The following is a 21,127-nucleotide window of genomic DNA, read 5'->3' on the forward strand; positions in this document are numbered from 1 at the left end:
GAGAGAAGGGAGCTAACATTTTGAGTCTGGATGATTCTTTGTCAAAGAGTCTTCCAGACTCGAAACGTTAGCCCCCTTCTCTCTCCACCGATGCTGTCAGACCTGTCGAGATTGTCCAGTATTTTCTGTTTTTGTTTCAGGTTCCAGCATCCGCAGTAATTTACTTTTATCTTGGACTTAAGTAAATATTGGAACCAGTAAATAACACTAGTGATAGTTCACCGAAGGCACATATTTGGTTTGATGTCTGTCAGCATCATGATAAAAGTTTTGATGTAGGAATTTTATGCTCGAGTACTTTAATCTAGTATTTTGAACCCTGAAAAAGGAGCTCCCCAGTTTGAAAATGCTTTGGATAAATTTTACATGGCACTAGATAATGCAAGTAATTGACTCTGTGGGTAAATACACAGACAGATAGACTGGTGCTGAGCCATACACACCAGGAATGTCTGAAGTTGTGTGGTCTATGCTGAGTTAGCTGATGTCGGCTGCGGCAGCAGGGAGGGAACTATAATTTGCCTCATCACCTGACAGACAAATAAGCAAGGTTTCCCATTCCTTAATGCTGTGAAATCCCTGTCAGATGCCATTCATACGACATCCTTAACATTTAAAGACGTTGTAAGGCTTGGGAGAGTAATGAAATTGGAGACCTAAGCAAATTTATGACAGCTTCAATCTTCTATTAAACTGGTTCATCTAGGACATCTTGGACAAGTGCAATCTGGCAGCAGAAATGTGTTTGAGATTAGAATGAGTGATAGGGAGGGTGTTATCAATCTATAAACATTTATCCTGTGCCTGCAGAGACCAACAGCAACATGGAAATAAGAGGAACCAAGGGTAAATGTTGGGGGGAGCTCCCTGTTTGGGGGGGGGGGGGGGGGCAGGGGGTGAGGGAGTGTGGACTCTGGGTGTTAGGGAGGAGAAAATGGACTTTGAGTTTTGTGGAGAGGGTGATCTTAGGTATTAGAGGTGGGAAAAAGTACACCCTGTGTTGGGGAGAAGGGTGATGTCGTGTGTTGAGGAAAATGGGAATGGACATTTGAAAGGTGATAATGGTCTCCGGGCGTGGGGCTGGTGTCCGGGCGCGGGGCTGGTGTCCGGGCGCGGGGCTGGTGTCCGGGCGCGGGGCTGGTGTCCGGGCGCGGGGCTGGTGTCCGGGCGCGGGGCTGGTGTCCGGGCGCGGGGCTGGTGTCCGGGCGCGGGGCTGGTGTCCGGGCGCGGGGCTGGTGTCCGGGCGCGGGGCTGGTGTCCGGGCGCGGGGCTGGTGTCCGGGCGCGGGGCTGGTGTCCGGGCGCGGGGCTGGTGTCCGGGCGCGGGGCTGGTGTCCGGGCGCGGGGCTGGTGTCCGGGCGCGGGGCTGGTGTCCGGGCGCGGGGCTGGTGTCCGGGCGCGGGGCTGGTGTCCGGGCGCGGGGCTGGTGTCCGGGCGCGGGGCTGGTGTCCGGGCGCGGGGCTGGTGTCCGGGCGCGGGGCTGGTGTCCGGGCGCGGGGCTGGTGTCCGGGCGCGGGGCTGGTGTCCGGGCGCGGGGCTGGTGTCCGGGCGCGGGGCTGGTGTCCGGGCGCGGGGCTGGTGTCCGGGCGCGGGGCTGGTGTCCGGGCGCGGGGCTGGTGTCCGGGCGCGGGGCTGGTGTCCGGGCGCGGGGCTGGTGTCCGGGCGCGGGGCTGGTGTCCGGGCGCGGGGCTGGTGTCCGGGCGCGGGGCTGGTGTCCGGGCGCGGGGCTGGTGTCCGGGCGCGGGGCTGGTGTCCGGGCGCGGGGCTGGTGTCCGGGCGCGGGGCTGGTGTCCGGGCGCGGGGCTGGTGTCCGGGCGCGGGGCTGGTGTCCGGGCGCGGGGCTGGTGTCCGGGCGCGGGGCTGGTGTCCGGGCGCGGGGCTGGTGTCCGGGCGCGGGGCTGGTGTCCGGGCGCGGGGCTGGTGTCCGGGCGCGGGGCTGGTGTCCGGGCGCGGGGCTGGTGTCCGGGCGCGGGGCTGGTGTCCGGGCGCGGGGCTGGTGTCCGGGCGCGGGGCTGGTGTCCGGGCGCGGGGCTGGTGTCCGGGCGCGGGGCTGGTGTCCGGGCGCGGGGCTGGTGTCCGGGCGCGGGGCTGGTCTCCGGGCGCGGGGCTGGTCTCCGGGCGCGGGGCTGGTCTCCGGGCGCGGGGCTGGTCTCCGGGCGCGGGGCTGGTCTCCGGGCGCGGGGCTGGTCTCCGGGCGCGGGGCTGGTCTCCGGGCGCGGGGCTGGTCTCCGGGCGCGGGGCTGGTCTCCGGGCGCGGGGCTGGTCTCCGGGCGCGGGGCTGGTCTCCGGGCGCCGGGCTGGTGTCCGGGCGCCGGGCTGGTGTCCGGGCGCCGGGCTGGTCTCCGGGCGCCGGGCTGGTCTCCGGGCGCCGGGCTGGTCTCCGGGCGCCGGGCTGGTCTCCGGGCGCCGGGCTGGTCTCCGGGCGCCGGGCTGGTCTCCGGGCGCCGGGCTGGTCTCCGGGCGCCGGGCTGGTCTCCGGGCGCCGGGCTGGTCTCCGGGCGCCGGGCTGGTCTCCGGGCGCCGGGCTGGTCTCCGGGCGCGGGGCTGGTCTCCGGGCGCGGGGCTGGTCTCCGGGCGCGGGGCTGGTCTCCGGGCGCGGGGCTGGTCTCCGGGCGCGGGGCTGGTCTCCGGGCGCGGGGCTGGTCTCCGGGCGCGGGGCTGGTCTCCGGGCGCGGGGCTGGTCTCCGGGCGCGGGGCTGGTCTCCGGGCGCGGGGCTGGTCTCCGGGCGCCGGGCTGGTCTCCGGGCGCCGGGCTGGTCTCCGGGCGCCGGGCTGGTCTCCGGGCGCCGGGCTGGTCTCCGGGCGCCGGGCTGGTCTCCGGGCGCCGGGCTGGTCTCCGGGCGCCGGGCTGGTCTCCGGGCGCCGGGCTGGTCTCCGGGCGCCGGGCTGGTCTCCGGGCGCCGGGCTGGTCTCCGGGCGCCGGGCTGGTCTCCGGGCGCCGGGCTGGTCTCCGGGCGCCGGGCTGGTCTCCGGGCGCCGGGCTGGTCTCCGGGCGCCGGGCTGGTCTCCGGGCGCCGGGCTGGTCTCCGGGCGCCGGGCTGGTCTCCGGGCGCCGGGCTGGTCTCCGGGCGCCGGGCTGGTCTCCGGGCGCCGGGCTGGTCTCCGGGCGCCGGGCTGGTCTCCGGGCGCCGGGCTGGTCTCCGGGCGCCGGGCTGGTCTCCGGGCGCCGGGCTGGTCTCCGGGCGCCGGGCTGGTCTCCGGGCGCCGGGCTGGTCTCCGGGCGCCGGGCTGGTCTCCGGGCGCCGGGCTGGTCTCCGGGCGCCGGGCTGGTCTCCGGGCGCCGGGCTGGTCTCCGGGCGCCGGGCTGGTCTCCGGGCGCCGGGCTGGTCTCAGGGCGCCGGGCTGGTCTCAGGGGTGCGGGGCTGGTCTCAGGGGCGCGGGGCTGGTCTCAGGGGCGCGGGGCTGGTCTCAGGGGCGCGGGGCTGGTCTCCGGGCGCGGGGCTGGTCACCATCTCTGCTGTTGCCAGTGAATCCATTTCCAAAACCTGCCTGCCATTCAGACATGTCTAATTGAGGGAGGTCACATCAAATGGTAATGTTGAGGAGATGCATTCATTGACTTTTTGTGGTTTGAAAGTGCAGCTTTTCCTGACTGACTGGCTTCATCACACATGTTCAACACATGTTCAATAACTTTAAAAACATTTTACCAAATGATTGCCACTCAGCACTCTTGGTTCCGGAAACAAATCTGTGTGTTCTGTGTCAGAATATGCAATCTCACATCAATATTGTTTGAACAAATCCTTGTGTTCAGTGTTGATTAAAGACTGGAGGCACGTTTTGGCACTTGGCATAAATTTAGAAAGCTTTCAACCTAATTAATCTGTTGGTTAAGATTAAGCCACTTTCTAACAAAACAATGAACTTGCAGAAAGTCATAGAGCTGGAGGGTAAAAGTAAAGCCCATCAAGAAAATATTACGTAAGCCATTTTTAATTTGTATGATTGGTACATTTAGTTGTATACTTTTAATATCTGATTATAGCAATTTTTGTAAATGTCAGCCTTTGTTTTGATGAACTGAGGTGTGTGTGTTCTGCTGGGCCAATTGGCTTCAGAAGATTTTGTTTATAAGTTTTGTTTTCTTTGTCTATCCTCATACCAACCGCAAATTTATAATGCGCACAAAAATCTTCATCTCCCTCCTGCTATTGTGTCAAGTGTGTACCTTGGATTATTACATTTTTATACATAAAGAAATGAGCTTCAGTTAGGAGAGAAAGATCTTGCTTTTATATAGAGCCCTTCACAACCCAGAATGAGTTGCACTGAATTAAGTACTTTAGTTGCTTTTATAATACAAAGGCTTGATTGTGCTTGATATGATCCAGCCCTATCTGACAATCAATGGTTCGATCAGTTGTGCATCATTTGTGTTACGATACCAATTGGTGTTACTACTGGACTTGAAGGTCCCAGAATAGAAGCTGGCTCAGAAGACCGTAACATTTAACTTCTTTTTATACAGAAACCATGGAGGAGCAAAGACACAGGACTGCCAATTAGTTTTTAACAACAAGGAAAAAACACTTATTTAACATGAAAGCTTTGGTTACAATACAATATTCCTTTACTGCCCCTTATCTTCACATGTACACTGATTTCAAGGATAACATCCCACTCGAAAACCAAATGGCAGATGCCACCCAATCGATCTTTCATGAATTTCTCCTCAAATTCCCCCAGAAGATTACCACTTGAATGTTTCTAAACTCCACTCTCAAAAAGGCACATTTTAAAATCTTCTTTCAAACAATGCTTCCCATCAGCTGTTTTCATCAAGAATCCGCCTCCAGGTTTTCTAAATATCTTTTCAAACATAGCTTCTTCCCCACTGTTTTGGCAAGGATCCACCTCCTGGTTTTCCAACTCACCTTTCAGGATCCCTTTGTCATAGAATCCCTATAGTGCAGAAGGAGGCCATTCATCCCATTGAGTCTGCACCGACCCTCTGAAAAACAACCCTATCCGTAGGCCCACTTCCCCGCCTTATGCCTGTTACTCCATCTAACCTGCGCACTTTTTAACACTAAGGAGCAATTTTAGCACGATGAATCCACCTAACTGCACATCTTTGGGCTGTGGGAGGAATCCAGAGCACCCAGAACGTGCAAATTCCACACAGTCAGCCACCCAAGGCCTGAATTGAAGCCGTGTCTCTGGTGCTGTGAGGCAGCAGTGCTAACTGCTGTGCCACCGTACTGTGTTTTTAAACAAACCCAGAGTCCAGCCACCAATTGCTCCACAATTCCACAATTATTTAAACTAACATCTCACAAAATATTGCAAGATATCACAATCTTAGAAGCACTTTAGATCTCTTCCTGGTTTCTCAACTTGGTCTGTCTTCACTGAACAGTATCCTGTTCTAGTTCCAGTTTCCTCTGTTCTTTTAACTTCAGACATCCTGGCAACTTCTCTTCATTTTTTCTACTTTCCTTAATTAGCTGTCCTTTTGATTTCTGGCAGTCACTTCCTTACCCCTCACTCCATTGCATGGCTTTTCTTCTAACATCTCTGATGTTCCCCCTCTTGCCTGCAAAGGAGCTTCTCCTCTGCCTTCCAGTTAAAAGCTAAACTCCCAAGTTATTTTCCCTAAAGGTGTCCCTGGTTACGAGACAACATCTCTTTCCTTCTCCAAACTTCCCTTTCACCACAATAGGAACACAACCAAAGCCTCCACACATGCAAACACCCTTTGTTTAACATAAAGCTTGTTTTTTAAAAACAAAGGTTTATTTTTTAATTTAGAGTACCCAATTCCTTTTTTCCAATTAAGGGGCAATTTGGCGTGACCAATCCACCTGACCTGCACAGCTTTGTGTTGTGGGGGCGAAACCCACGCAAACACGGGGAGAATGTGCAAACTCCACATGGACAGTGACGCGGGGCCGGGATCGAACCCGGGTCCTCAGCGCCGTAGGCAGCAGTGCTAACCAATGCGCCGCCGTGCCGCCCTTGCTTAACATAAAGCTAACTAGAATTTTATCTTTTCCTGCACAAAACCACTAAATTAAACCCACTTGAATCCATACCTTATTTCTAATATTTAACAATACAAATATAGCTGATCTAAAACTACTTCTGCTTTCCTGACACTTTTGTGTTCATGTCTTGTGCCCCATGGACTTCAGGGAGTGACAATTGAACCATTACAAGGAATAACCATGGAGGGCAAGGGTTTTCCTGGAACCATGGGCATCAGAGATGGAGGTGAAGGGGTTGAGTGAGAAGATTGACAATTGCAGGTGTATTGTTGGCCGGAAATTACCGGCTGTTCACACCAGTGGGATCCTCCGGTACCACTGATGGCACACCCCTGCCGGGGTTTCCCGGCGACGAGGGGTGCATTCAATGGGAAATCCCGTGGATAAAGGTGAGACCAGAAGATCTTGCCGGCAGGCTGCCTCTGCCGCCGAAAGACACACGGCGGGTTGCGCAGAAAGTTTTGCCTGTTGTGAATGGAGATATAAAGGGTGGATAGTCAAGCTTCGAACTGAGTGATTTGGGGAGTGTTTTTATGGCTGCAATAAGTTGTGGGGATTGGAGAAGGTGTATGGTGAGGGATATAAGGAACTGATCAAACCTTCTATACATCAAATATATACATTTCTGACTTGGTTCTCACTGTTTTTGGAATTATGGGGTAAGTTCTGCAATTCATGGTCACTGGAAGCAGAATATGGAAGGTGTGAAATTCTTTGAAAATTTTTTGCTGTAAATGTTCAGATTTAAGTAACTTCATAGATTTATCAGCTTTTGTTATCATAGTGCTGTGCACCTGGACTGATATCCGTTTCCCAGTTGCATGCTGTTAACATTCATTCGTATGTTATCGTTGAGGAATACTTGAAAACCAGATTTTTTAAAATTAAGATTTTTATCAATATTCAAATTCTGTGGCTAAAGAACGTTTATTTTCAATGAGTTGTAAATGATTATTTTACAAAAATACAATCTATTCTAAATTGACTGGTGCTATCTTTTATTGCAGAATACAATCATGGAGGAAACGGTGATCTGGGAACAGCAGACAGTACCACTTCACAGGGTGAGTCACCGGCTACATTTAACTATCCAGTCAACTCCAGGGTATTAAGTATTCAGATGTACAATAGGTCAGGACCACATGGCAGGAAATTGCCAAAGGAAACTTATTTTTCCTGTAAACCTTTTCAACCTGAAAGATGTGGTTCCTCCTGATGTGATGAAGCTTTGTCAGAAGTTTGTATATAGCTGATAAAGGATGCTATCATGACAGCTCTGTTGGTAAAGACAATTTATAAATGAGTAATTTCCAGGTTTCTTGGGCTATTTTGAGTTAGCAGTAGGTAGGTTACAATTGACCTCCACACTTCTGGGTTAGGGAGTGGAAATATCAAAACTCCACTCATTACAAGCCTGTGATCCCAGCTGGAAAGAACTTGTGTATAGGAGTGTTGCAATTCTGTCTGCTTTACACAATCTCACTGGGACTAATAAGTTATGCATCGGTTTGGTTTATTTGAAGACACAGTACAGGATGGCAGGCAAACAGATCTACTTTATGGATTCAGCAACTGTTACTGACCAGGGTAGCACAGCTGCAATCCCTACACACACTATGCACTGCTAGCTGCCTCAAAGTGATATCACCGTAATGAGGACGATTTGGATCAGTGTGATGCTAGAATGGTTGGACAGTTTGACAACAGGTGGACAAAGACTCTGCACTTGGGTGAGGGACTGGAGGGTGTGGAGTGGACTCGATGGGCCGAATGGCCTTACTTCCACTCCTATGTCTAGGGTCTTATGTCTTATGGCGTCTGTGGAGCCATGCTCCACCAAAGCCCCATGCCTTTAGGAGGAGAGAATATTGGCAAAATGATCAGGGTGCCTGATGGCCGGACAGATGATTCTTATGAGTATAATTATTGTGATACTGGTGCATCCCAAAATCTATGAATTCTCTTTGATTTGATTATTTCATTAACTGAGATATATAAACATTTAAAATTTCAAATCTGAACGAAATGCAAAGATCTTGGGCTGGTTTGGTGACAATACTGAATGTTGCTGTTAGTAAAGACATTTCCATTGTGTCGCTTGTTTCATGGATGGTGTTGTGTGGTATGGAGGCAGTTTAAAGATAGATCAATGGGAGTAAGAGCATCTAACAGAACATAAGGTGGCACAGTAGGACAGTGGTTAGCACAATTGCTTCACAGCTCCAGGGTCCCAGGTTCGATTCCCGGCTTGGGTCACTGTCTGCATGGAGTCTGCATGTTCTCCCCGTGTCTGCGTGGGTTTCCTCCGGGTGCTCCGGTTTCCTCCCACAGTCCAAAGATGTGCAGGTTAGGTGGATTGGCCATGCTAAATTGCCCTTAGTCTACAAAATGGGTTAGGTGGGGTTACTGGGTTATGGGGATCGGGTGGAGGTGTGAGCTTAGCTAGGGTACTCTTTCCAAGGGTCGGTGCAGACTTGATGGGCGGAATGGCCTCCTTCTGCACTGTAAATTATGTGATTCTATGAACATGCAAACTGCTGTTTTGCACTTCTTGGTTTGGAATAACAGCACTTTCGCAGCCTGGTTTTGCTGACCGGCCAGTATATTTTCACTGGATGTTTAGATTGGTCATATTTGAGCTTTCTGTATCCTCTACGGTCAAGTCAATAACAAACGATTGAGATTTTCATCTTCAAGTAATTTGTCAAAAAATTGTTGTTAGCCTGATTTATTTACGAGGGGAGATGTTTGGAGCTATCGGCGAAGTGGATGTTACATTGATGTCAAAAATGTTCAATTCCAGATTCGTCCTCCCATTTCCACCTTAACATCCTTCAGGTGTTTGAAGAGAATGAAATGTAGTCGTTATTCAATGGTTTAGCTCAGAGTCTGTTTTCTTTTCTACTGTGAGCGTTCTTAAAAGTCTTCCACTTACTTTTATTTATTCGCCTTCCTTTGTCCGAATATCACACTGGCAGTGCTGAGGTTCGAGTGCTTTCTAAGCTGAATAAGTCAATGCAGGATACCTGCTTGAGGTGCATTATCATGGGAATTTCCCACTTATGGGACCATTGCAACATTTAATTGAATGTAGTGGATGTAGCATTTATTTACTGAAACAAAATATATTGTCTGGCAGAAGTTTAAAGAGGAGAGAGAAAAACAAGCATTATAGCACAAGATGTTTCTACAGCAGCGCTCATTCAATTTGGATTATAGCAGTACAGCATCTGAGCATTGATGCCCCTCACTGCATTCTCATTTTGTCATGATGATCTGCTGCTGACTTGCACTCTTACAAGGAGAGCCTTGTCCTAAGTTGGACGGGGGGGGGTGCAGTGGATTCTGGAGAATCCCCAACTTCAGACTTTAGAAATTGTTACTGCATGGTCTAAGGGAGAGTTGGAAGTAGAAGATATCTGATGATGACCTGCATCCTATTGTCCCCAATACACTTCATAATTGTTAAAATGGGAGAAGTTCAGGAGGCCGGACCTTTTTTCTGTACTCCGAACGGGTAGAGGGAATCCTGAAGGGGGAGGGCAAACAGGCAGAGGTCGTTGTACATATTGGTACTAACGACGTAGGCAGGAAGGGGCATGAGGTCCTGCAGCAGGAGTTCAGGGAGCTAGGCAGAAAGTTAAAGGACAGGACCTCGAGGGTTGTAATCTCGGGATTACTCCCTGTGCCACGTGCCAGTGAGGCTAGAAATAGGAAGATAGAGCAGACAAACACGTGGCTAAACAGCTGGTGTAGGAGGGAGGGTTTCCGTTTTCTGGACCACTGGGAGCTCTTCCGGGGCAGGTGTGACCTGTATAAGATGGACGGGTTGCATCTAAACCGGAGAGGCATAAATATCCTGGCCGCGAGGTTTGCTAGTGTCACACGGGAGGGTTTAAACTAGTATGGCAGGGGGGTGGGTACGGGAGCAATAGGTCAGAAGGTGAGAGCATTGAGGGAGAACTAGGGAATAGGGACAGTGTGGCTCTGAGGCAGAGCAGACGGGGAAAAGTTGCTGAACACAGCGGGTCTGGTGGCCTGAAGTGCATATGTTTTAATGCAAGGAGCATTACGGGTAAGGCAGATGAACTTAGAGCTTGGATTAGTACTTGGAACTATGATGTTATTGCCATTACAGAGACCTGGTTGAGGGAAGGGCAGGATTGGCAGCTAAACGTTCCAGGATTTAGATGTTTCAGGCGGGATAGAGGGGGATGTAAAAGGGGAGGCGGAGTTGCGCTACTTGTTCGGGAGAATATCACAGCTATACTGCGAGAGGACACCTCAGAGGGCAGTGAGGCTATATGGGTAGAGATCAGGAATAAGAAGGGTGCAGTCACAATGTTGGGGGTATACTACAGGCCTCCCAACAGCCAGCGGGAGATAGAGGAGCAGATAGGTAGACAGATTTTGGAAAAGAGTAAAAACAACAGGGTTGTGGTGATGGGAGACTTCAACTTCCCCAATATTGACTGGGACTCACTTAGTGCCAGGGGCTTAGACGGGGCGGAGTTTGTAAGGAGCATCCAGGAGGGCTTCTTAAAACAATATGTAAACAGTCCAACTAGGGAAGGGGCGGTACTGGACCTGGTATTGGGGAATGAGCCCGGCCAGGTGGTAGATGTTTCAGTAGGGGAGCATTTCGGTAACAGTGACCACAATTCAGTAAGTTTTAAAGTACTGGTGGACAAGGATAAGAGTGGTCCGAGGATGAATGTGCTAAATTGGGGGAAGGCTAATTATGACAATATTAGGCGGGAACTGAAGAACATAGATTGGGGGCGGATGTTTGAGGGCAAATCAACATCTGACATGTGGGAGGCTTTCAAGTGTCAGTTGAAGGGAATACAGGACAGGCATGTTCCTGTGAGGAAGAAAGATAAATACGGCAATTTTCAGGAACCTTGGATGACGAGTGATATTGTAGGCCTCGTCAAAAAGAAAAAGGAGGCATTTGTCAGGGCTAAAAGGCTGGGAACAGACGAAGCCTGTGTGGCATATAAGGAAAGTAGGAAGGAACTTAAGCAAGGAGTCAGGAGGGCTAGAAGGGGTCATGAAAAGTCATTGGCAAATAGGGTTAAGGAAAATCCCAAGGCTTTTTACACGTACATAAAAAGCAAGAGGGTAGCCAGGGAAAGGGTTGGCCCACTGAAGGATAGGCAAGGGAATCTATGTGTGGAGCCAGAGGAAATGGGCGAGGTACTAAATGAATACTTTGCATCAGTATTCACCAAAGAGAAGGAATTGGTAGATGTTGAGTCTGGAGAAGGGGGTGTAGATAGCCTGGGTCACATTGTGATCCAAAAAGACGAGGTGTTGGGTGTCTTAAAAAATATTAAGGTAGATAAGTCCCCAGGGCCTGATGGGATCTACCCCAGAATACTGAAGGAGGCTGGAGAGGAAATTGCTGAGGCCTTGACAGAAATCTTTGGATCCTCGCTGTCTTCAGGGGATGTCCCGGAGGACTGGAGAATAGCCAATGTTGTTCCTCTGTTTAAGAAGGGTAGCAAGGATAATCCCGGGAACTACAGGCCGGTGAGCCTTACTTCAGTGGTAGGGAAATTACTGGAGAGAATTCTTCGAGACAGGATCTACTCCCATTTGGAAGCAAATGGACGTATTAGTGAGAGGCAGCACGGTTTTGTGAAGGGGAGGTCGTGTCTCACTAACTTGATAGAGTTTTTCGAGGAGGTCACTAAGATGATTGATGCAGGTAGGGCAGTGGATGTTGTCTACATGGACTTCAGTAAGGCCTTTGACAAGGTCCCTCATGGTAGACTAGTACAAAAGGTGAAGTCACACGGGATCAGGGGTGAGCTGGCAAGGTGGATTCAGAACTGGCTAGGCCATAGAAGGCAGAGGGTAGCAATGGAGGGATGCTTTTCTAATTGGAGGGCTGTGACCAGTGGTGTTCCACAGGGATCAGTGCTGGGACCTTTGCTGTTTGTAGTATATATAAATGATTTGGAGGAAAATGTAACTGGTCTGATTCGTAAGTTTGCAGACGACACAAAGGTTGGTGGAATTGCGGATAGCGATGAGGACTGTCTGAGGATACAGCAGGATTTAGATTGTCTGGAGACTTGGGCGGAGAGATGGCAGATGGAGTTTAATCCGGACAAATGTGAGGTAATGCATTTTGGAAGGGCTAATGCAGGTAGGGAATATACAGTGAATGGTAGAACCCTCAAGAGTATTGAAAGTCAAAGAGATCTAGGAGTACAGGTCCACAGGTCATTGAAAGGGGCAACACAGGTGGAGAAGGTAGTCAAGAAGGCATACGGCATGCTTGCCTTCATTGGACGGGGCATTGAGTATAAGAATTGGCAAGTCATGTTGCAGCTGTATAGAACCTTAGTTAGGCCACACTTGGAGTATAGTGTTCAATTCTGGTCGCCACACTACCAGAAGGATGTGGAGGCTTTAGAGAGGGTGCAGAAGAGATTTACCAGAATGTTGCCTGGTATGGAGGGCATAAGCTATGAGGAGCGATTGAATAAACTCGGTTTGTTCTCTCTGGAACGAAGGAGGTTGAGGGGCGACCTGATAGAGGTCTACAAAATTATGAGGGGCATAGACAGAGTGGATAGTCAGAGGCTTTTCCCCAGGGTAGAGGGGTCAATTACTAGGGGGCATAGGTTTAAGGTGAGAGGGGCAAGGTTTAGAGTAGATGTACGAGGCAAGTTTTTTACGCAGAGGGTAGTGGGTGCCTGGAACTCGCTACCAGAGGAGGTAGTGGAAGCAGGGACGATAGGGACATTTAAGGGGCATCTTGACAAATATATGAATAGGATGGGCATAGAAGGATACGGACCCAGGAAGTGTAGAAGATTGTAGTTTAGTCGGGCAGTATGGTCGGCGCGGGCTTGGAGGGCCGAAGGGCCTGTTCCTGTGCTGTACATTTCTTTGTTCTTTGTTCTTTGTACTCTTGGGAGTACTTGGAATAGCTTAAGTTGTCGATACCAGTCCAAAGAAGAAGTTTAGACGCATTTTGCAATTCAAACCCTGTGCGGTGTCTATACTAAGGTGTTATTTAGACTGAGTCTTTAGTGCTTTTGTCTTGTTTAACATAGTTAATACATTTGTTTTTTCGACCTTCTTGACCCTCAAGTACAGTTTTGGGTATCCAAATGTAAATCCGCGTTCAATTGTTTTATACCAGTGTGACAAGTTTGAAATGGTTTTAATCTACTTCTGGGTGCATGTCCAGCGGAATGAATTGCAACTCTAATAATTACTATGGTAACTACAGAATTGGAAATTCGCTTGAAAGATCATGTCACTTTGAAAAGCTGAACTTAGTATTTCACTAACTCCTGTTTCTCCACGTTTTTGGGAACAGTGCAAAACAGGAAGATGGTTTTGAACCTTGCTAGAGTGGTTGTATGATGTGGAACTTAACCGTGGCTATCTTACTACTTCCATTATGCCACACTGGAAGCATTGACTTCCCCTGCTGCTTCTGCCTCTCAGCAGATCATCATGGCAAAATGAGAATGCAGTGAGAGGCATCAATGCTCAGATGCTGTACTGCTATAATCCAAATTGAATGAGCGCTGCTGTAGAAACATCTTGTGTTGCAATGCTTGTTTTTCTCTCTCTTCTTCAAAGTTATGCCAGATTTTGACACTGATTCTGTTGCTTGAGGATTTGAGTCACTTCACTAATGGATAAAAAGTGAAAGAGATGGGAGGGAACGCAATGATTGCAAAAGTAAATGTGGTTGAAGAAAAAACCCACTTGGAAAGCCAGTGAATAAAGGAAAGGTGATGTTTCATTGCCATCATTCATGGACTTGGTTTGGGTGATTTGTGCATTGTCGTGCACCTCGGGCAACAACATTAGATTCGCCATCCCCATCAACAAAATAATGTAGCAGCATGATGGTGTTTATTTGGAGTTGCCAGTAAAATTACAAACCGCTGTAGGTATAAATAAGTTATAGTTGGATTAGTAGATAAGGTGAACATGTCATTGGGTTTCTAATCGTGGTTGCAAATAAATTGTCCCTGTTCGTTTAACTTTAGGCTCCTGGATTTGGGTTTGGAATTGCAATATCAGGCGGAAAAGACAACCCACATTTTCAGAGTGGGGAAACTTCTATTGTAATTTCGGATGTTTTGAAAGGAGGCCCTGCTGAAGGATTGCTGCAGTGAGTACACACAACCATCTTATTCCTCCTCTCCTGCCACCGGATAAACTTGTGTTGCCTTACTATTCAGTTAGTACTAAAGATGAGATGTATCAATACAATTTTGACTGTTTTCTTCTTTTATAATCCGTCCTGTTCCCCCCCCCCCCTTGACGGTTAAATTAAAGATTTGTGATCCAGAGAAGCGACATTTAAGTACAAGTTGAAGATCCGAAAATCTACTCTAGACTAACTTTGCTTCTTTGGTGGACATGTTCTGCTCATCAAATATCTGGGGAAATGGGGCAGTCTGCATTATGGTTATGATTGTTGCTATTTTGGTTTCTATTTGATTAAAACTCTCATTAATGATATCTGCGATCATTTTTAAAAGTAATGTTTGGGTTGGAATAAGAGGGCTTTAGTTTCAGCCACGAATGCTAACTTGCCTCATTAAACTTCAGCATAACGCAAATGACTTCCAATGAACAAAATGTTTTTATTTCAAATATTTTTATTATCCTCACATTGTCTCCCAAATTTGCACCCACCAACAATAAACAATAAGCAGTAATGAATGTAATGTCAATCCTCATATCAATAACAACAATCCCATCCTCCCACCAACCCCCAAACAACTGCCCGCATGTTAATATAAACAGATAACAAAAAGCAATCTGGAATCACCCATAGTCACCATTAACACATGCAGTCCCCCCCCCACTAATGTTCAATGTTATCCAATTCTTGAAAGTGCATAATGAATAACACCCATGAATTGTAGAACCCCTCCGTCCTTACCCTCAGTTCAAACTTAACCTTCTCAAGGGTCAAGAATTCCAGCAGGTCCCCCAACCACGCCAGGCACAGGGTGAGGAGGTTGATCTCCATCCCAACAGGATCCACCTTTGGATGGAAGGCTGCAACATCTGCCTCCGTTTCCAACCCCGGCTGATCCAACACCCCAAATATGGCCTCCCAAGGGCCCAGGTCCAGTTTCATGTGCACCACTTTAGAGATTACCCTAAAAACCTCCTTCCAGTAAGCCTCCAGCTTTGGACAGGACCCCCCGCAACGTTCACGCACGTCTTCTACCCCCTCAAAGAGCCGGCTCATCCTCGCCCTTGTGAGGTGTGCTCTTATATACCACCTTCAGCTGTATCAGCCCCAATCTCGTGCACGAGGTGGAGGCATTCACTCTCCTGAGCACCTCACACCAGAACCCCTCCTCCATATCCTCTCCCAACTCTTCCTCCCACTTTGCTTTGATCCCTTCCAGTGGTGCCTTCTCCTCTTCCAAAATAGCCCGTAAACTGCCGACACTACCCCCTTCTCCAGTCCCCCTGTCGTCAACACCTCCTCCAGCAATGTGGAGGCCGGCTCCACCGGGAAGCTCTGCATCTCCTTCCTGGCAAAATCTCGAACCTGCATGTATCTAAACATTTCCCCCTGCTCCAACCCATACTTCACTCCCAGCTCCTTCAATCCTGCAAACCGACCCCCAAGAAACAAGTCTTTTAGTGTCGTAATCCCCTTCTCCTCCCATTTCCGAAAATTTCCATCCCACTTTCCTGGCTCAAATCTGTGGTTCCCCCGAATCGGCATTTCCCTTGACCCTGCCCCCAACCCAAAGTCTTGGCGAAACGGCCTCCAAATTCTCAATTAAGCTATTATTACTGGACTCCGAGTATTTCCCCGGGGCCATTGGGAGCGGAGCTGTTGCTTGCGCCTTCAATCCCAACCCCCTACCCAAACTCTCCTCCATTCTGACCCTCTGGGAATCAACCCCTCTGACCCAGCTCCGCACCTTCTCCACATTCGCCGCCCAGTAATAATACATCAGGTTCGGAAGACCCAAACCCCCTGCCTGCCGTCCCCTCTGTAGCACCACCTTTCTAACTCTGGCCACCTTCCCTCCCCATATGAATGAGGTAATCATTCCTTCAATCTCTCTGAAAAATGTTCCAATGAACAAAATTAAGATTTAGCATGAAAGAGCATTGTTAAAAACATTTTTCCTATTTATAAGGGTAACCAAAGAGCCTGTACACTTAGAAAGCCAAAGGAAGTAGATCATTTTCATATCCATCTATAAAATGATTTGTTATCAGAGAGAACACGGGTAGCACAGTGGTTAGCACAGTTGCTTCACAACTCCAGGGTCCCGGGTTCGATTCCCGGCTTAGGTCACTGTCTGTGAGGAGTCTGCACGTTCTCCCCGTGTCTGCGTGGGTTTCCTCCGGGTGCTCTGGTTTCCTCCCACAGTCCAAAGATGTACAGGATAGGTGGATTGGCCATGATCAATTGCCCTTGGTGTCCAAAACGATTGGGTGGGTTTACTGGGTTACGGGGATAGGGTCGAGGTGTGGGGTTAGGTAGGGTCCTCTTTTTAAGGGCCGGTGCAGACTCGATGGGTCAAATGGCCTCCTTATGCACTAAATTCTATGATTCTAAGAACATCAGTGTTTGGGTCAGTTCATCTTTTTTTTGTTTCGCAGTGAGAATGATCGGGTTGCGATGGTTAACGGAGTTTCAATGGACAATGTGGAACATGCTTTTGCTGTCCAACAACTCCGGAAAAGTGGAAAGAATGCAAAGATAGTAAGTGAAAGTACAAGGTTTGATTCTGTTCAGACAATAAATGGAGCGAACGTGTCACTGCATTTAAAAGATAATGCGAACTAACGTGGAACAAGGTTAGATCCATCTTTTTTCATTAACTTAAATTGGGCTTATTTTGTTACCAATTTGTCAGGGTGCTAAACCCAACATAAAATGCAAGACTGATGACTTGCAAGAACATTTTTATTTAACATTTTTGTTTCCATTGCTAGTATAGAAATGCAGGGATGATGCAGTCTCAGTACTAGGTAAGAAGCTAGTTGGAAGAAACTGCATCCAGTATGTTGCACTGCAACTCTACCAAGCATTAAATTTAAACAAGAAATGGGTTTAGTTCAGGGTATTTGTCTCTGAAATTAAATGAAAACAAAACTCAACAGTGCATCGTATCTGTAAAAAGGGAAGAGAAGAAAGCATTACAAATGTTGACTTTATCAGAACTGCTTTTTAAAATCTTTTTCAACCGTGTTGTTGGAATTGCCTGGTACTCCGATTTGCAATCCTTTGTGAGTGAGGCTGCTGTTGCTTTGCACGATTGTGTTAACTTCTATTTGTTAAAACTAAGAAGTTCAACTGCACTCATCTATTGCATTGAAAATATGTGAACTGCTTGATACTGCTGCTCAACACAGTCCAACACAGCTTATTTTTCATTGGGAGTTATTCAGATTTCACGCTGTCTGAAATTCCATTTCCAAGTGTGAGCATTATTCATGAGTTGAAAACCTAATCACGTAACGTTGTAAGCAGTTGAAAAGCACAAATGGCCAAATGTTGTGATTTTTCTTCCCCCTCAACGCCAGAGGAAAAAAGGTTAAATTATGCAAATAATCCAGTCTGCTCCTTTGTAATGATGCGAAGCTTTGCAAATTAAAGAGCTCTAATTACATTAAAATGGTGTCTTTCACTACCTCAGGTCATCACAAAGTGTTTTACAACCAATTACATATTTTTGAAGTGTAGTCGTTCTAAAAATGTAAGAAACGCAGCTCTTGACTTTCACAGAGCAAGATCCTACAAACAGCAATGAGATAGACAATTACATCTGGTTTTAGGCGTAGGTTGAGGGATAGATGTTGGTCAGAACACCACTGAGAACTTCCTTGCTCTTAATCAAATATTGGTCATGTTGACCCTTTGCACCCACCTGAGTGAGCACATTAATTTAGATAAATGTGAGGTGATGCATTTTGGCAGATCGAATCAGGCCAGGACCTACTCAGTTAATGGTATGGCATTGGGGAGAGTTATAGAACAAAGAGATCTAGAAGTACAGGTTCATAGCTCCTTGAAGGTGGAGTCGCAGGTGGACAGGGTGGTGAAGGCGGCATTCGGCATGCTTGGTTTCATTGGTCAGAACATTGAATACAGGAGTTGGGACGTCTTGTTGAAGTTGTACATGACATTGGTACGGCCACACTTGAAATACTGTGTGCAGTTCTGGTCACCCTATTATAGAAAGGATATTATTAAACTGGAAAGAGTGCAGAAAAGATTTACTAGGATGTTGCCGTGACTTAATGGTTTGAGTTATAAGGAGAGGCTGGATAGACTGGGATTTTTTTTCCCTGGGGCGTAGGAGGCTTAGGGGTGATCTTATAGAGGTCTATAAAATAATGAGGGGCATAGATAAGGTAGATAGTCAACATCTTTTCCCAAAGGTAGGGGAGTCTAAAACTAGAGGGCATAGGTTTAAGGTGAGAGGGGAGAGATTCAGAAGGGCCCAGAGGGGTAATTTCTTCACTCAGAGGGTAGTGAGTGTCTGGAATGTGCTGCCAGAGGTAGTAGTAGAGGCGGGTACAATTGTGTCTTTTAAAAAGCATTGAGATAGTTACATGGGTAAGATGGGTATAGAGGGTTATGGGTCAAGTGCGGGCAACTGGGACTAGCTTAATGGTAAAAACTGGGCGGCATGGACTGGTTGGGCCGAAGGGCCTGTTTCCATGCTGTAAACTTCTATGATTCTATGGGGTCTGAGTACAACCTCTCATTCAAAAGGCAGTGAAGAACAATGCAGCGTTCCCGTGGTACTGAACTTGAGCCTCATTTGCTCAGGGTTTTGGAGTGGGACTTAAAAAAAACAAAAACGAGAAGATTGTGGATTCGTTTTTTCCAATTAAGGGGCAATTTAGTGTGACCAATCCAAATACCCTGCATATCTTTGGGTTGTGGGGGCAAGACCGATGCAGACACTGGGAGTGTGTGCAAACTCCACACGGCCAATGACCCAGGGCCAGGATCGAACGCTGATCCTTGACTGTGTGAGGCAGCAATGCTAACCACTGTGCCGCCGTGCGACCCTTAATCAACAATCTTCTGACTCAGAATTGAGAGAACCATCCGTTGAACAACAGCTGTAAGAATTTTTGTGGAAATCAGTTAAAATGGGAAAAGTAAGAACTCTTTCTAACAACTGATGCTTTACTTTTTAATTCTTCCAGACCATCCGGAGAAAACGAAAAATTCAGATGCCAGTATCGAGACCGGAGCCAGATCGACAGCCGATTTCAGAGCCTGAGGATGACAGTTATGAGGAAGAGGAAGTATATGATCGTAAAAGTGGACGGAGTGGGCCGAGTCCTTACAGTGGGAGGAGAAGTGAGAGGAGCATTGGGAGAAGGGAAGATAGCCGAGAAAGAAGCTTGTCGCCAAGATCAGAGCAACGATCAGTATCATCAAATCTTCCACCAAAACCTATTAAAGTAACATTGGTAAAATCAAGGAAGAGTGAAGGTGTGTGGTTCATCAGGAAAATACAAATGGCTGCATAACTATCCTCAATTGTATTTTTGAGGTTTAACAGCTTAGAAGGTCTCTTGTGGCATTAAGGGACATTGGTATAACTAAAAATAAGAGCACAAAGTTAGCAAAACAAAAAAAATAACTTTTACGGAGACATCAAGCTGGTTATTAGACCGGATGTGCCCTGTGGCTATATGTATAACACTTGTACCAGTGATTAGTTGATACGCTGAATGTAATATGTTATGAAAATTTACCATTCTAGTGTAACTTGAACTAAAATTATAATTATCCTCCAGAGCTCTGACATGAGCACAATAACTGGAGCTGGAGGGAGAAATCGTGGTTGGCTGTTTCTGATCCAGTAACCATCACTGAAAAATGTTTTATACGACGGATGTCAGCAGGATTGTTCTTGGCTTGATTCTCTTCGCAGTTAAATATATCAGCATTCACCATCGTCACTCATAAATGCTGAATGCCCAGCTTGGCAGTTTTAAAATGTAACTGGCTCCCCTAGAACCAATCCAGTTAAAGTTTACTTGACAGGAGAGCATTGGATTATGTGGGTAGGGGAAATCCTGATATGCCTGCTGAATTTGGAGAGTGATCAGATGTAGTAATCTATAGGATAAGACTGCCAGCTGGCAGATTCGGTATGGAATTTGTGAGGGGAGAATTCAACTGAGCATAGATAGATGCTTGTATCAAACATAGAACAGTCACAAAATTCCAAGTTATATTTTTTAAAAATGAATGATATGTTGTATATAATTCTGTGTTGCCGGGTATGTATCTGTAAACAGAACCAGTCAGGGTGGAGTAATGCTGTTGATTCCATTAAATTGTTGTCTTGGGAGTTTTCATTTTGTTATCTTTCAGAAAGGAGTTCTTAAGTTTTCTATGAGGTTGATATTGCATTAGTATTGAAAAAAGCTCTAGCTGGGTACAGGGCTGCACCTTACATAGATACATAGAAGATAGGAGCAGGAGGAGGCCTTTTGGCCCTTCAAGCCTGCTCCATCATTCATCACGATCATGGCTGATCATCCAACTCAATAGCCTAATCCTGCTTTCTCCCCATAATCTTTGATCCCATTCTCCCCAAGTGCTGTATCCAGCTGCCTCTTGAATATATTCCAAGTTTTAGCATCAACTACTTCCTGTGGTAATGAATTCCACAGGCTCACCACTCTTTGGGTGAAGAAGTGTCTCCTTATCTCTGTCCAAAATGTTTTACCCTGAATCCTCAGACTGTGACCCCCTGGTTCTGGACATACCCATCATTGGTAACATCTTCCCTGCATCTACCCTGTCTAGTCCTGTTAGAATTTTATAAATCTCTATGAGATCCCCCTCATTCTTCTGAACTCCAGCGAGAACAATCCCAACTGAGTCAATCTCTCCTCGTATGACAGTCCCGCCATCCCTGGAATCAGTCTGGTAAACCTTCGCTGCACTCCCTTGAGAGCAAGAACATCCTTCCTCAGAGAAGGAGACCAAAACTGCACACAATATTCCCAAGTGTGGCCTCACCAAGGCCCTGTACACTTGCAGCAACACATCCCTGCTTCTATACTCGAAACCTCTCGCAATGAAGGCCAACATACCATTAGCCTTCTTGAGCGCCTGCTGCACCTGCA

General features: G+C 48.1%; 1 protein-coding gene across 1 annotated transcript in view; it reads left to right on the forward strand.

Moving 5' to 3' along the window:
• The window catches only part of tjp1a (tight junction protein 1a), a 250,349-nt gene that overhangs the window by 150,495 nt on the left and 78,727 nt on the right, over window positions 1–21,127 (forward strand). Inside the window, exons 3-6 of the mRNA XM_072492586.1 lie at window positions 6,997–7,053; window positions 14,017–14,141; window positions 16,619–16,721; window positions 19,184–19,475. Coding sequence (XP_072348687.1) covers window positions 6,997–7,053; window positions 14,017–14,141; window positions 16,619–16,721; window positions 19,184–19,475 — 577 coding nt within the window. The remainder of the gene's footprint in view (window positions 1–6,996; window positions 7,054–14,016; window positions 14,142–16,618; window positions 16,722–19,183; window positions 19,476–21,127) is intronic.

Source organism: Scyliorhinus torazame, chromosome 30 (genome assembly GCF_047496885.1).
Source record: "Scyliorhinus torazame isolate Kashiwa2021f chromosome 30, sScyTor2.1, whole genome shotgun sequence".
In the NCBI taxonomy this organism is placed as follows: Eukaryota; Metazoa; Chordata; class Chondrichthyes; order Carcharhiniformes; family Scyliorhinidae; genus Scyliorhinus; species Scyliorhinus torazame.